This window comes from Pongo pygmaeus, chromosome 9 (assembly GCF_028885625.2).
Source record: "Pongo pygmaeus isolate AG05252 chromosome 9, NHGRI_mPonPyg2-v2.0_pri, whole genome shotgun sequence".
In the NCBI taxonomy this organism is placed as follows: Eukaryota; Metazoa; Chordata; class Mammalia; order Primates; family Hominidae; genus Pongo; species Pongo pygmaeus.
In genome coordinates this window covers 17,269,872-17,287,075 of record NC_072382.2, presented here as the reverse complement: position 1 = coordinate 17,287,075, position 17,204 = coordinate 17,269,872, and the positions used below count along the sequence as shown (strand labels likewise).

Genomic DNA, 17,204 nt, shown 5'->3' with positions numbered 1-17,204 from the left:
TCACTGAGTTTTCTGATCCAATTGTATCCTTGGGTGGTTTTATCATTTTGTGTACATCACCTAAGATGATGCTTATGTACGAAATTGATAATGATAAATGAAAGAGAGAATCTCCCCTTTTCTCTGCAAGTCACTGTGATGATTTACCTGCCCTTAGTGGGGGTTGTGTGAGCCCAGTCTTGCCTGCAAACCATAAATTAATGAGTATGACAGTTCCAACTTCTGGGAGAAGCCTGCTGCCTTCAGTTAGAGCTGACTGTAGGGACATTAATTCCTCCTTTCTCTTCATCTAGGTAGGCAAACATTGGGTCTGGGGATGAAAAGGCTCAGGAGGGTAAGTGGCAGACCCTGAATGACATACTTTCCCATGCTTCTCCGTTGCTCTTTGGGGAATAAGCACTGTCACCTTCATGCCACTTCCTTCAGAGTTAGAAAGAAATGAAGAGATGATCCAGATCTATTAGGTTGGTGCAAAATTAATTGTGGTTTAATACTTTGAGACATTACAGATGAGGAAGCAGACCCAGAGGGGTTGTGTTGTGTGTCTTGCTTGAGGTCACACAGCTTCTCCAATGCCAGCTAAAGGTTGTGTGGGATGGTCAGAGTGGTGGTGAAGGCAGTCAGGAGGAGGAAACTGGGACTATCTGGCTGCAATGGGTTTGAGCAGGTTGGTCTCATCTATTAGCCTGGATTCTAGGAAGCCTGGCTGAACTCCTCATAGGCTTACCTGTCCACATGGCTTACCTGTCCATACTATTCTGTGCGGAGCCTTAAGCACCAGGCATTCTTCAGTTTAATCACCTGCCTTCTAAATATTCCCTGGGATAAGCGTTCAGTTGTACAGGATATTTAACTTTGACATAAGGAAAAACTGCTTTGAGAATTGAAACTTGAAAATAGCTAAGAGAGTAGTTTTAAATATTCTCACCACAAAAATGTTTATCGTAATTAACAATAACATATGTATTGATATACATATGCACTGTAGAACTACTAAATCAAGTTAATTTACTTGCAATAACAAAAATTTTATTTATTGTGAGACTTTGGGTAAATAATTTAATTTCTCAGGTCTAAAGCAAATAAAGCAATTCCTAATTCAAGAGGATATTGTACAAATTAAATAAAAACAATGAATAAGAAGTAGCCAAGCACTCATCTGGTATATGCATGTTATTAATAATTAGCTTGATTTAGTAGTTCTACAGTGCATACATATATCAAAGCATGACGCTGTACACCACAAATGCATACAGTTTTTGTCAAAAATAAAGAAAAGGAACTCTGCTTTAATGGTGGAAAATCAGTCAAAACAACAGAGCAGGGAAAAGCCATAATTGAGGAGGAGTCTCCTAACTTCCCTTGAATCACACTATGTTGTTGCCAAGGAAAGAGGGGTGTGTGCCACTGTCTGACATGGGCATAGAACCCATGACTCAGGCTTCCATGCTAGTTTAGGGGTACAATGGGGCTCTGCATATTTATGTGTTTGTATTTTTAAATGAAATATAATACATATACAAATAAGTGCCTTAAAATGAATACAGTTTAATAAAAATCTTTAAAAAGAAATACTCAGGCAATTGCTATCAGACAAAGATAAATAGAATACTTCCTCTCTCCAGAAATTCCTTTGAGATTCTCCCCCTTCACAACTCCCCTTGCTCCTGTATCACAACTCCACTTGCTCCTGTGGTTGTAATCATTTACTTGTGTGATTTAACCCTTTGCCATATGTGTACATATCCCTATATTGTGACTTTGTTTAGCCTATTTTTAAAATTATATTGTTTCTAATTACTTTCTTTAATAAGATGAATGTTTCTTTCTCACATAAAAGTAGCCCGAGGATAGGCAGCCCAGGGCCCATAAGGTGGATTAAAAATGTCATCAGGGACTTAGGCTTCTCTTTTTCCCTGCTTTGTTGTTTTCTATGCATTGCTTTCATCTTTAAGGTCACTTTATGGTCCACAATAGCTGCCAGGGCTCCAGCCATCACATACATTCCCCAGGCCAGAAGAAAGAAAAACCGAAGGAAAGTGTTTTGAGTTTTGTGCTATTACAACAATGCTTCATGAACATTCTGTACCCATATCCTAGTGTGCATGGGCAAGAGTTTCTCCAGTGTGTATAGCTAGGTCACTGGAATAGCTGGGTTACTGGTTATATAATTTTTATTTCTAAAGGATTGCCAAATTGCTTTATAAAGTTGTTAAACCCATTTATACTACTCATTTTTCATATCCTTGTCAGCATAGTGGTGTCATAGTTTTAAATTCTTGCTAACTTAGTGAACTTATTGTGGTTTTAAGTGTGCATTTTCCTGATAAAATTCTCATGAGAATGATGCTTATTATTCTCATTTCCTAATGAGAATAAGCAGCTCTTCATACATTTAGTATCTATTTGGATATTCTTCACCTTGGTCAACCTGGTTTTCTATTCTGAATCTCTTTTACATGTTCAGCTTCACAATGTCGATGGAAAATTTTTATTAGCTCAACATGGGTCAGGTGCTTATTTCTGAATCAGTCAACTGCAAGATGTTTGGTGAATTATTTTAATAAAATTGTTGTTTCCATATGGAGAGGCAATGAGGATCAACTTTTCATAAAATCAAAGTTGGGTAGAGGAGTTCATATATTCATTAAATAACATATGCACTTACAAATACATCCTTTTATTATTCTTGACTATGTGGGATATAGATACATGCACTCCACCTTTCCAGTTAAGTACTTGTTTGTTTTATTCTTTGGTGCAAAGGATTGAGTTATACATCTTCCTCAGTTCATTGCTTTCATTGACTTTTACCATCATTTGTTCATGACCTATTTTGCTTTTGTTAATGGCCATTAAATTCTAGCAAGGGTCCAGGGTTGACATCAGAAAGTGAGGGAAAGGGAAGAGAAGATAAAAGAGCAATCTATATTGAACACCTGATTAGTGCTTGGCTATTTCTTATTCAAGTTTATTTAATTTTTACAATATCCTCTTGAATTGGGAATTGTTATACTTGTTTTAGGTCTGCAAGATTAAATCGTTTACTCAAAGTCTCATAATAAATCAGTGGTGGAATCAGAATTCTGATTCAAGCCTGACTCAATGCCTTGTCTACTGCTGTATACTCCGAGTACTCTTTGACTCATAAGGAAGTACTTCCTTAATTGCAAAATGGGAATTTTACATTAAACTATGTTTTTCCCATTTGCCATAGAGTTGCCAGAAGGCTCAAATAGGAACAAGCATGTACCATACAAATTCTTTCAAAAGGCTTTGGACTCAGCAGTGAAGAAAACATTCTGTTCTCAAGGGTTTTACAGTCTGGTACAGGAGTCATGATTACTTTCCCCTCTCACCAGATCTTTGTTAGAGAAGATAATATGGGGTTCAGTTGTCTATTTATCAGTTGGTGCTCTCTGATTTGCTCTTCCTGGAAATGGGTTGCTTGGTAGGAGAGAACTGTTCATGAGACACGCAATAGGGTGAGGAGGAGAAGCAATGTACCATGGCCTTCAGAAATGAGAGACCTTGAGGAGACATTCCCAAAGGTAAGATGGTTCATTTCATCTTGAAGATACCAAAGTAACATTAAAAAAAGGAACAACAAAACCAGTAAGGTATCAAGTGATAAGGAAATTTTCAAGTTCTATTGTTCTGGCCTGAGCAAGAAGGAAGACACTCTAAGGGGGTGACACAAGTCTCTTCTGAAGAGAGAAGTTCATTTCTCAAACTTCCTTCCCTTGGCCAGTTGGAGACTGAGTTTTGCCTTATACGATACTCCCTGCTTAGTGAGGTGATCAGTCCTTCATATTAAAAGAAAAAAAGGCCAATTAGTGCAATTCACAGAGGTTCCCAGATATAATCTTTGACACAGAGATAAAAGTGGGATTGATGGGAGCAAAAACAAGAGGGAAAGGATGGCAAGCCGTGGCATTAGTTCAGAGAGTATTGGGGTGGAATGAAATAAACTCAAGACTCCTGGGATCTGAGATTCTATAAGTTGTGACATTAGAGAATATCAAGAGACTGCCCAGTGCTAAGGAATGGATTGAAAGTGGAAGAAAGGGGTAAGAAGAAAGAACATGGAATTGCTGGAAACCAATTTCACCACAATTGTAGTTTTTCCTGTGTGCCTGGTGGTACCTATCTTCTATCTTCTCTGTTTGTGGGTATAGGTTGCATAATAGTAATGGTGCCTATTAGGATATATTCATATGGGAAGAAAGTGGACTAAAACAAGAATTCCTCTTACTTAGATCTACATGCTCAGGGACACCTGGAGTCTCCTAGTGACCTTTCTGAAGGCATCTTTTATATCTTCGTTTCTTAAGCTGTAGATCAGAGGATTCAGCATGGGGATGACCACTGTGTAGAAGACAGACACGACTTTGTCTTCCTCCAGGGATTTGCCTGAGCCACTTCGCAGATACATGAAGGTAAGGGTCCCAAAGAAAAGGGCCACAGCAGTGATGTGAGAGGCACATGTGGAGAAAGTCTTGGCCCTTCCACCTGAAGACTTCACTTTCAAAATGGTCTTGATGATGAGCAGATAGGAAATCAGGATGACTGAGGCATTGGCCAAAATCACAAAATTGCCAAAGAAGATGATGACAATCTCGATGTTTGCTGTGTCACTGCAGGCAAGCTTCAGCAGGGGTGGGAGGTCACAGAAGAAGAAGTTTATTTGATTGTCTTCACAGAAGGAGAGGGTGAAGGTGCACGTGGTACGCAGGATGGCTCCTGACACCCCACAGACATAGGCTCCCACCACCAGGCTCCAGCAGAGCCTGGGATTCATGGCCACGGTATAGAGCAGTGGGTTGCAAATGGCAACACAGTGATCATAGGCCATCACTGCCAGCAAGAAGCACTCTGTGCCTGCACAGATGGTGAATAAAAAGAAGTGGGCAGCACAGTGGCCGTAGGAGATGACCATTTTGCCTGTAGCCAATGTGGCTAGGATCTGAGGGGTGATGACTGAGGTGTAACAGGCATCCAGCAGAGAGAGGTGGCTCAGGAAGAAGTACATTATTGGGGTGTGGAGTTTGACATCTACTTGGATTAACATAATCATCCCCACATTCCCAAGAAGGGTGACAAGGTAGAAACTCAGAAACACCAGGAAGAGGGGAATCTCCAATTTGGGGTGGTCCATAAAGCCCATGAGAATGAAATTGGTTACTGTGGTGAGATTATTCTTGGCCATGGCGACAATGTGGACTGTTGGTCTGAGGATGAGAATGAAATAAAAAGAATCTCAGGATTGAAGGACAGAATCTTTCCCTCTATGGTGGAAGTTTTGGTTTTAATTCTGGGTCTATTTGTGGAGTTTGTTTTTAAGAAATTCTGAAACTGGCTGATTTTCCTTGGGCATCTCTTGCATTTTATGGAACTGAGCCTTAAGCTGGTATTTCTGATTCAAATTAATTCTAGTTTACATTTGGAAATTTCTGTAAAGATAAGAGGCACACAGTTCTCAGGTTTGGAAGAGACCTAGACAGCATCTGTTCCAATCCCTTCTGGGGCTGGAATCTCACTTACCATATACCCACCACACGGTCACTCAGTTGCCATATGAGCCTCCATCTGTGAACAGTTCCACCTGTTGATTCTCTTTTTGAACCTAGGGTTTCTCCTTCTGTACCTTTCTCACACTGGCCTTAGTTTTACCCCTTCTAGATGCAGCAATTTTAATCATTTCTTCTCATGAAAGCCTTTCACAAGTTGGAACTGATGAATCTGCTCTTCCTTATAGTACACATTGATATATTTTCCCTCTTATTATATAACTATTCAATGGGCAGTAAAAAAATTGCCTAGTTGAATACTATTAGCTGATAACAAAAAGTCTTTCTTTCTACTTTAATCATTACCACCCCAGCTCAGCGGCCATCATCTTCAACATATTGCATTTTATATTTTTTAGTTATTTATACACCATGATTATAAATAATACGTTCAAACTCATGGACTTGCTACCGTTTTATGACCTTGGGTAAGTTAACTAACCCCTTTGTGCCTCAACTTTTCATAAAATCAGAGTTGGGTAGAGGAGTTCATACATTCATAAAATATTCACCTATTTGTAACACAGAAAAATATGCTTATGTCATAGGGGTCTTTTAATTTTTTTAAGGAAGAGAAAATAGATTTATTATCTTGTTTTGAATTTGAATATAACTTTATTTTTTATTTTCATAGGTTTTTGGGGAACAGTTGATATTTGGTTCATGAATGAGTTCTTTAGTGGTGATTTGTGAGATTTTTCGTATATCTATCACCCAAGCAGTATACACTGAACTCAATTTGTAGCCTTTTAAGTATTAAATAAGTTAATACCTGTAAGAGGTGTAGATCAGTACCCAGGACATAGAGCTAAATAATGTTGGCTACTTTTGTTGTTGCTATTGTCATCAATTTTAGTTGGTAGCTATTGATTTTCTGTACTGAAACATAATCCGTTTACCCCACATGAACTTTGTTAATATTGCTATCTTTGTGTAATATATTGGTATCTTTATTTCACTACTATATATATATATATATATTCTTGTTTTTTGACTGAGTAAATTTGACCCTCACTAAGTAAGATGAAGAAATTATTCCCTTGTTCTTTCCTCTCTTCTCCCTTCCACCCCCTTAACAAAAATATCAGTCTTTTATCCCATTCATATGGGAATGCTTGCTAATTTAAGTCTTCTCTATATTTTGACTATGGGTTGATTCTACTATCAGTAATTTGTGTTTCTCTATTATGACTATGTACATGCCATACACAAAAAGACTAAATATTGTAATTGGATACACAGAAAAGGAAATGTCATTAAACTTCTACTTCTGGGAGAATCTTTCAAACATCAAGTCAAATAAATGTTCCTTTCTTTTGATCTACCAAATTGGTTAAAATAATTATGTTTAGTTTGCTTTACATTTGAGTCATGGAAATTTTGCATTTCCTAAGATTTCCTGTTGCCATATGGTACAGATTTGAGTCACCTCGTAATACTGTGTAATACCATGTTCCAAGTCCATCCAGGATACTCGTTAAAATGCCTAAAGGCTTCCTTGGGAGTGTTTGCATGGAAGCCTATGTTCTCATCTCTTTTTGCAAAGGCATCTCTACTCTCCCAGGACCTGCCATATACAATACTTTATGGAAACCTGGCAACAATCCTACTGGACAGGTGACATTAGTCTTGTTTGTGTTTGAGAAATGGAGATTAGAGGAATGAAACCATCCGTTGACCCACATGTAGAGGAGCCAGGATCCACACCCAAGTCTCCAGATTCCATTATCCTACACTGCTCCCCTTGAATGATTTGCCTGGCCTCCCTAATCTTACACCCCCAATTTCCTCAGGTTGGAATTTGCCAATTCAGAGTCCATGAATCTAAAACTATGTTTGATGAAGCGTGAATATAGAAATTAGATTGTTAAGAAACTCTTTCCCATGTAGCACAACTGGGAATTTTCTTTGCTGTGGCAACATGGAGATTGCTATTTTTGATAAAATCCATAGTAGTAAAAACTCATCATAATACCTCTTTCTACCTTCTTTCATACATTTTATATCCATAAATATCTGTGATTGCCTCCACACCCCTGTAAAGTGGACATGATTGATATTGTCATTATTTTGGCATTGAGACAACTGACAGAGAGGTTAATGACTTGTCCAAAAGTCAAATAATTAGCTGTTTGCACACTTGGGGATAACAGGCAGGTCCTTTGGCTTCCATGGGATCCCTTTTTTACTTCCTTTTCACCTAAGGTCTAATTCCACTGGGACCTGCCAGGAAGAGGTTTTGAACTTGTGATGAGGCCCCATGTCTAGAATCATTGTGACTGCTTTATTCACTGCATGGGTAGAGAGAGACAAGCAGCACACACTTTCATGAAAGGGCTCATGGTAGCTGTTCTTGGGTCTGGAGCTTACTTCAGCTCTAATCAGGGTCCTAGTGGGAGAGAGACATTGACAGATCATGTCAAACGTGTCCCAAGGCTATTCCATCCATCTTGCTCCAGCAGCAGGGTCTAGGGACGAGTCAACTTCTTTGGAAGGCCTTCATGGTATGGTTCAAGCTCTATGGTTGTCACCTCTATGACACTCACTAGCTGAGTAAACTTCAAACCTGTATTTTCCCTTCAACATGGACTTCACTTTCTGTTCTACGAAATGGCAGAGCTAGATTATATAACCACTAAATCTTTTGTTTCTCACAATCCATGATTTATATGTCTAGGTATTTAGGCTCTTTAGCTACTAAATACTGAGTATATAAAGCAATGAAGGCACTATTTCAAGCAATTTATAGTTACTTAAACATAATATTTTGGGGTCTTAGGTAGAAAATTGAATGGCCTTTACTCCTCAGTTCCTGATAAACCATCATCATTGGTCAGGACAAGGCTCTTCTTCATTTCATTTTATTTTATTATTTTTGTTAGTCCTGCCTCATTCTTACTCCTACCTCTGTTCCTCTTAAGTGTGCACTCTAGTGTATTCAAAATACATATCCTTCTATGTTTATTCTTTTCATATTTATTTAGAAATATGTGTATATTAAAATATAGTGGCTGAGGTGTGTTTTAAAATTTGTGTACATGACATTGTGACATAAATCTCATTTTTAAGCATATACCGTATTTTTGTGATTTGTTTATGTAATTGTGGTAAATTTTTTTTTTCTGATTTTGTTATGGTCTTCCTTGGTATGCTTATAACATATTTTACTTATCAATTCTACTAGAGACTGTGAGTGCTTTGCATATATTATTTAATTCTGAAAACAGCCCTTTAAGCAGATATTATGATCTTATTTTCACCAATGAAGAATTTAAATCTTTGGGAGATTAATTTGTCTAAAATTACCTCCAAGCAAAAGTAGAAACAGAAGAGTTAGTTGATGGCAAATCCTCTGCTTTTAGCTATAAATTTGTTTTGTTGTCTCCCTACATTTTCTTATATCTTTATAATCTATGGAAACAAAGAAATCTCCCTGCAGTTAATCAGAGCTTTTTTACCTTCAAATCATGAGATAACTTGGTTAATTTCAACACCTTTCTCAGTATCTAATTCTGAAATTGTTGTAGTTCATATTACATCTATCTCATGGCTAATTCCTGGGGATCTCTCTGATTAGAGACACAATTGTTCAAGGCTCCTGACCAGAGATTAGGTGGCAGATTGTTGGGGTGCAGATGCAATCACACTGAGTTTGTGGCACATGCATGCAAGGCCTGTTTGATACATTAGCTCTAGTCCTTCCTGAAGCCCTCCAAGTTGGGTATAGCTACGACTATTTTATGGATGAACAAAGCAGAGTTCAGAGAAGTTAAGAAGGTTGTCCAACTGTTATACACCTAGGAAGGAACAGAACAGACATTTGAACCTAGGACATTCTAATTCCAAACTCTGTATTCTTTCCATCTCATCATGTTCTCTTTTTAGGGGATGAGAAAGACCCTTTCTGCAGATCCAAGCCCCAAACCTTTAAAATCAAAGTGCCTCTCTAAAACCATTAGGCAAATACTCAACTTCTGTGGGCGTCAAGTATAAAGATTGATTTTGGAGTTTTTGTGGTCCATGTTTTTTCTTCTTTTTCTTTCTTTATAACTTGAGAGAGACTTAGTTGGACCATATCCCTCTTGATATACCATTGGAAAACTGCTCAACCAATTGGAACCTCAATTTTTTCAATAATAAAATGAGAATATTGTAACGATTCTTGAAAACTTAGAATGGATTGTTATCTAATATGGTAGAGTTTGCTTATTTTTCAGAAAGGCAATTTCAAAATGTTTCCCAGAGGGAAAAATTTTAGGACCAGACTGGTGACACCCAGTTTTGTGTGATCTTGTTTAAGAAGGAGATTGGGGTACCATCAGCTTGGGTGAGGCCCAGAGTAGAGAGAAACAACCAACTCCCTGAACCCAGGACAGTTTACAAAAGGGAAAGCAATGGTTTATGGCCAGTGACCCTTTTAAGAAAGCCTAGGAACATTTATAGGTTGATATTATTACTTGCGATATATTTAAATTATAATATGTGACATAAAAGAATATGCGACCTCTGGAGGGGATAGGGAAAAAGACTCCTCTAATTCAGGAGGAACCCTTTACAGAAGAGATGGTCCCTAACACTTGTACTTACTTTAACTTGGGACGTTCTCCAAACTCTTCTTCATTTTGCCTCCAAAGATTGAGTCCCTTGGGGAGAGTGAAGGAGCTCAACAAAGTTAACGTTTCTCACCTTACTGAAATCAGCGTCTTGAAATATTGTTGTTAACATTTACTGAGCTCTTGCTCCAAGTCAGGTAGATGCTAAGCACTTTAAAGGTCTTTATTTCCTTTCAACTTGACAATAACATAATGAGACAGAAATATTTATCTTTATTTTACAGATGAGGAAACGAAGGTTTAGGGACATTAAATGTTTTGCTTGAGGTTTCACAGCTAGAAAGAAAATATGTTTAAATTCTAACCCTGGTTCTATGACCCCAGAGTTGGAGTGTTGAATCAACATGCTGTGCTGCTTTTCCTAATCCTGGCAACCATTTATCGAACATCTTCTCTGTGCTGATCACGATGTTATGCATTGTACACACATTAGTTCATATAATTCATACAGTGATCCTACGAAAAAGGTACTATTTTGTCCTGGAGGAGACTAGGACTCTGAATAGTTCAGTACCTTGTCCAAGGTCACATGACTAGTCAATGAAAAAGCCTGGAGTCTAATCCAGGTCTGTCTTATTCCAAAGCCAGAGTCCTAGTACATATGATTAATTCTACTCCAGCATAATTACAGAAAGTAGAGTCATTTACAGGAAAATATCTTGTCTAAGCTCTGAAGTCTAGTACCACGCCTCCCACATGAAACTATTTATATTTTCTAAAATTTACCTAGTGACACAAAAGCCCAAAGAGATTAAAGCTGTAGATTCCCCCCTTACCCCACCCCCCCCAAAAAAAAAACTGATCCAGTCTTACTTGTATATTTCACTTAAGAGCTGAAAATCCCAGTCTGGTCATTGTCCTATCAGATGACAACTTCTGATGACAAAGGCAAGATTCTCTGCCCAGTTACACCTTCTCTAGTTTGTGTGGACCTTACTTCAGAGCCAAGGTAATAATTAAGTCTTAATTAACCTGGTGGAATAATTCAGTTGGATTCATCTTGGGCTTGTAGTCAAGCTAAGCTAAGGTTGTTTAAGCATTTTGTAGAAAGCAGCTAAGATTGCTCAGATAGATGTATGTAGCTGACTGACTTTAGGTTTTCTTCTTACTAAGCAAACCAGTGGGATATTTAAATTGCCTTTGGGGATAGTTTTATGGGAGGGATGAAGTGATCTCAGTGGTTTTCCTTGAATCATGAATCAGCACCTGGGACAGCCCCTGGGACTCCAGAGAAAAGCCAACCCAGTCAGGGAGACCACACTTCAGCAGAGGCTCATTATCTCAGCTTCTGCACACTTCTGAGAGAATAAAAACAAATCTTATGGGAGCTCATGAAAACTTGTAAGCCTTGTTTGTCTCAAAGCTCAACTGCAGACTCTGCTGGGAATGAACTTGGTTTTTCTTTGCCACTGGCTCCCCATTCCCAGAGTTACTCAGTGGTAATATCAGGACTGGAACTCAGATCTTAGGACTCCTGGTGAAGTTCTCTTTACAACACACTCATCCTTAGTCCTGATGTCAAGTCCCATATCAGGGGCCGAAACCTGGCTGCATTGTCTGCTCAGAATTTCAAGGAAGAGTGATTATTGGCTCAGGAGGGTATGAGTCTGGGGTGGTCTAAACATACTTCATTCATGTCTACACTGAGGAGCTTGTCAGCTCACCTTCCTTAAAGATCTATTTCCAGGCTTTCTCTAAGCACTCCAGCTCTTGTCTCTTTCCTCGTCTTTGAAACCCACGATCTCTTTGTTAGAACCACATAATTTGGCACTGAACTCCACTTGTCTTACAGTGTTCATAGTTATTCTTTAGTGAATAGTCTCATCTCCTCTGCTGGACTGTGGGTTCCTGGAGAACCTATCTTTCTTCCTACTAATAACTTGGGTCCTGATTCAGTAGAACCTCTCTGTGTCCTATAAGCTTTCATCGGCTCATTATTGTAGGATCAGAGCTCTTCCAGCAGAAGAAATCTCAAAGAGGCCATGTGCTCCGTTTGCTTCTAAGTAACGTGGCTGGGATAACAACCCTTTGAAAATTAGCAAGCATTCAGCTTAACTAGGGTGGTTCCATAATTGCAGATACCAGATGATGCAAGAATATATTACAAAGAAGGGTGGCGGCCACAGATCAGGACTCCTGGCAGTTAGCACAGGAAATTCTACCTTCCAATACATTTTTGAACAATATTTATTATTTCCTATAATTAAATATCTATTGAAATAACTGTGTGGTAAGAGTATATGTAGTGTATTCTAATACTTCCTGGAATGGTATAGAAGGTAGAGTGGTAATTGGGACAGGGTGAAGGAATATGCCAGTAATAAGAATATTCCATTCAACATCCCCTGGGGAACTTGTAGAATGGGATGACTATACAGTAGATATTACCTTCCTTCCTTTTGACACATTGGGGGATCTAGAGTGCTTAGATATATAACATAATCATTACTATTGTTATCATTAATAGTGTTATTGTTAAGCATTGTGCCAGAATCTTGCTCTGTTGCCCAGGCTGGAGTGCAATGGCATGATCTCGGCTCACTGCAACCTCCACTTCCTGGGTTCAAGCGATTCTCTCACCTCTGCCTCCCTAGTAACTAGGACTACAGGCATGTGCCACCACGCCTGGCTTATTTTTGTATTTTTAATAGAGACGGAGTTTCACCATGTTGGCCAGGCTGGTCTCGAACTCTTGACCTCAAGTGATCTGCCCGCCTCAGCCTCCAGAAGTGCTGGGATTACAGGCATGAGACACCATGCCCGGCCTCATGCCAGAACTTCTGTTTGGACTTTTGGGAAGAGATGCATCTTAGGTTAGCTTCCTTAAAAAAAGACCCGGGACAGAATTTTGGGCAAGTGCCTCGCTGAGAGAGTGCTTGAAGGAGAAACCTGTAAGGGAGTGAATGAAACAGGAAATAGCTAAGCAAAGATGTAGGATGTAGTTTCAGCTGGAGTCTAGCTTTGGCCTAATTCTTAGAGTAACTCTGGAATGTGAATTATGCCATGGGCCTAGTTCTGCTTCCAGACAAGGGATCTCGCTTTTTGCAACCCACACCAACCATCCATTGACTGTGGGCTGCCTCCAAGTGGTGTGACTTCCCAGGCGTTCTGAGAAAAGTGGATCCCTTAGCTAATGGCAATTCTCCAGAGAAGGAGAGCTGTGAGCTGTTAGCAGCCAATACTCATAGCAGCTGCAGGTGGGTGTACTGATCTGTTAACTGGGATACTTAAAGATGCTCTTTTTTCCTGATAGAATTCTGAGTATTTATATCTGGGGCTTCTGATGCCACTGAATGAGTGAAAATAGCCCAGAGAGAAGTTAAGAGAGGAAGAAAGGAAGACTGAGGTCTGATGAAGTTTGGACTTTTGGAAAACCCCAAAGTCCAAGACTGCAGCCTGAGGATATTTGAATTTCTGAAGCAAGTCTTGCCTGGAGCCATCCAGATAAAGTGTTTTTGGTTACATCAACAAATTTCATTTTTTAATTTTTAAGTCAATTTTATTTGGCTTTCTACCATTTAAATTGAAAAAACTTTTTGTCACTAACTCTGAAGTATTCGTGGTTTTATATGTTTGTATAGGCACTGGAATATCTAGAAGAATGTATACCAAACTGTCAAAATGAGTATCACTAGATATTATGAAAAGGGTGTCACTTTCATAATCTTTGTGTAAGGATTTGTTAGAAAAATAATATATTAATAGAAAAAAATTTCAATATTTATAGTAGAATAGTAGGGGTAAACAGGTGAAAACAGCCAAGATAAACTAAAAAAAAAAAAAAAAAGAATAGTAGGAAGAGAGCAATTAACCTGCCTGATATAAAAGCTTACTATAAAGCTTTAATAATTAAAGCAATGTTTTTTAGATGTAAGAATTGGTAGATACATCAGTAGGACAAATGGCAAAGCTCAGAAACAAATCCAAGTATCCACGAGGAGCTAGTATATAATAAAGGTGGTATTTTGCATCAATGGAGAAAGAAATATTTATTGAATCATTGATAATGAAATGACTGGTTACGTATTTGAGAAGTTTGAACTGTATCTCACAGCTTATATCAAAACAAATGTCAGACCTATCACTTTATAAAGAAAATATAAGTGAATCTTTGTCACTTTGTCATCGCTCAGAGTGGGAAATTTACTTAACATTAAAAAAATATTTTTGTGGAAGTGCCCATCAACAAGATGAATGGATAAAGAAAATGTGGAAATGTACTTTTTTAAACCTAAAAATACAGAAAGTTAGCATAAAGGCATATGTATGTGTCTACATAAAATGTTAAAAATTCCATATGTCAAAACATCGCATAAAAATAAAAAAGCAAATATAATACTAAAGTTTGTGTGTCTGTAAAAATGTTAAAAATTTCATATGTCAAAACATCACGTAAAAATAAAAAAGGCAAATCAAATACTAAAAAGGTATTTATGACATACATGGAAAGCATGTCCTGTTAGATTTACTTCATACCATCTTAAATTCACTCATTTCTTTTCATTTCCCACTGTTCAGGTATTTTAGCTAGGTTATCCTTGATTATGCGGCACTGTTAAATAACATAAAAATCTCAATGCTTTAAAACAGCACAGATTTATTTCTTGTTCCAGGTACATATCTCTTACAGGTTTGCTTATCAGAGTATCTCAGGAACCCAGGTGGATCCATCATCTCCATGGTCCATCTGCCATCTCAATGGTGGTGGTTGCCACAGTGTCCAGTTAAACCAACCACAAAGGGCCAGGCAGAGCAATTCGTGTGTGTGTTTCTGTGTGTGTGTGTGTGTAAGTAGAACATTAGCACTATCTCTCCTGGTGTCCCTCATCTCTGGACACTCCCACAGTAGCCCCCTAAATGTCTTCCTGCTTTTACTCTTGCCTCTCTGTAATCCATTTTTCACATAGAATCAAGAGAAATTGTTGAAAACCTACATCAGATTCTGTAAGTTCCCTATTAAAAACCTTCCATTGGCTTCCCATTGCACTTAGACTCAAACCTGATATTTTTACTGCGGCCTATATGGTTATCTGTGATCTACCCCCAGCCTCCCTCTGGTTTTGATCTCCAACTGGTCTTCTATCTGTTTCTTGAGACCCCAGCATATTCCGGCCTCAGAGCCTTTGCATTTACTGTTCCTTTTGTCTGAAATGCTACTCACTTGAGAAGGTGCGCTTGTGTCTTCTTTTCATGCAGGTCTCAGTGTAAATACCCCATCACCAAGACCTTTTCTGACCTCCAGAAGTTCCCTTTCTCTGTTGCTACTCCAAATAGTTTCTGTCACAGCACCGTTCTCTATTTCTTTATAACATGACTCTCTCTGTTGCTGCCTATTAGAATATAAGCTATATGAGGGCAGGGCTTTTTTTTTTTCTGTTTTTTCAAATTATTTTTTGTTTATTTTTTCCTGGTATATATAAATACAGGTGAGTTTATTTTGTCTTACTTTAAGTTCTGGGATACATATGCAGAATGTGCAGATTTGTTACATAGGTATACATGTGCCATGGTGCTTTGCTATACCTATCAACCCGTCATATAGGTTTTAAGCCCCGCATGCATTAGGTATTTGTCCTAACGCTCTTCCTTGAGTCTGCCTTGTTCACTGCTGCATCTGTAGGGCCTAGAACAGCTCTCGGTTTACACTAGGCACTCAATAAATATTTGTTAAACAATGAGAGGAGAGAGCCTTAATGTTTCTATAATTCAATCAGAAAAGTTAAACACTTCAATAGAAAAACTGGCAAAATATAAGACTGCTGAAGGAATGGTACCAGTTCCTCCTTGTACCTCTGGTAGAATTCGGCTGTGAACCCATTTGGTCCTGGACTCTTTTTGGTTGGTAAGCTATTGATTATTGCCACAATTTCAGCTCCTGTTATTGGTCTATTCAGAGATTCAACTTCTTCCTGGTTTAGTCTTGGGAGGGTGTATGTGTTGAGGAATTTATCCATTTCTTCTAGATTTTCTAGTTTATTTGCGTAGAGGTGTTTGTAGTATTCTCTGATAGTAGTTTGTATTTCTGTGGGATTGGTGGTGATATCCCCTTTATCATTTTTTATTGCATCTATTTGATTCTTCTCTCTTTTTTTCTTTATTAATCTTGCTAGCGGTCTATCAATTTTGTTGATCCTTTCAAAAATCCAGCTCCTGGATTCATTAATTTTTTGAAGGGATTTTTGTGTCTCTACTTCCTTCAGTTCTGCTCTGATTTTAGTTATTTCTTGCCTTCTGCTAGCTTTTGAATGTGTTTGCTCTTGCTTTTCTAGTTCTTTTAATTGTGATGTTAGGGTGTCAATTTTGGATCTTTCCTGCTTTCTCTTGTGGGCATTTAGTGCTATAAATTTCCCTCTACACACTGCTTTGAATACATCCCAGAGATTCTGGTATGTTGTGTCTTGGTTCTCATCGGTTTCAAAGAACATCTTTATTTCTGCCTTCATTTCGTTATGTACCCAGTAGTCATTCAGGAGCAGGTTGTTCAGTTTCCATGTAGTTAAGCGGTTTTGAGTGAGATTCTTAATCCTGAGTTCTAGCTTGATTGCACTGCGATCTGAGAGATAGTTTGTTATAATTTCTGTTCTTTTACATTTATTGAGGAGAGCTTTACTTCCAAGTATGTGGTCAATTTTGGAATAGGTGTGGTGTGGTGCTGAAAAAAATGTATATTCTGTTGATTTGGGGTGGAGAGTTCTGTAGATGTCTATTAGGTCCGCTTGGTGCAGAGCTGAGTTCAATTCCTGGGTATCCTTGTTGACTTTCTGTCTCGTTGATCTGTCTAATGTTGACAGTGGGGTGTTAAAGTCTCCCATTATTAATGTGTGGGAGTCTAAGTCTCTTTGTAGGTCACTCAGGACTTGCTTTATGAATCTGGGTGCTCCTGTATTGGGTGCATATATATTTAGGATAGTTAGCTCTTCTTGTTGAATTAATCCCTTTACCATTATGTAATGGCCTTCTTTGTCTCTTTTGATCTTTGTTGGTTTAAAGTCTGCTTTATCAGAGACTAGGATTGCAACCC

At 38.4% G+C, this 17,204-nt stretch overlaps 1 protein-coding gene across 1 annotated transcript; it reads right to left on the bottom strand.

Annotated features, from left to right (window-relative positions):
• Window positions 1-2,507: 2,507 nt before the first annotated feature.
• Window positions 2,508-11,255, bottom strand: LOC129008340 (olfactory receptor 9I1). The gene is made up of 3 exons (XM_054440470.2): window positions 10,997-11,255; window positions 10,158-10,360; window positions 2,508-5,231 (listed from the first exon to the last, which is right to left on the bottom strand). Exon 3 carries the CDS (start codon window positions 5,207-5,209, stop codon window positions 4,262-4,264), a length of 948 nt encoding a protein of 315 aa, XP_054296445.2. The 5' UTR covers window positions 5,210-5,231; window positions 10,158-10,360; window positions 10,997-11,255; the 3' UTR covers window positions 2,508-4,261.
• Window positions 11,256-17,204: the final 5,949 nt, after the last annotated feature.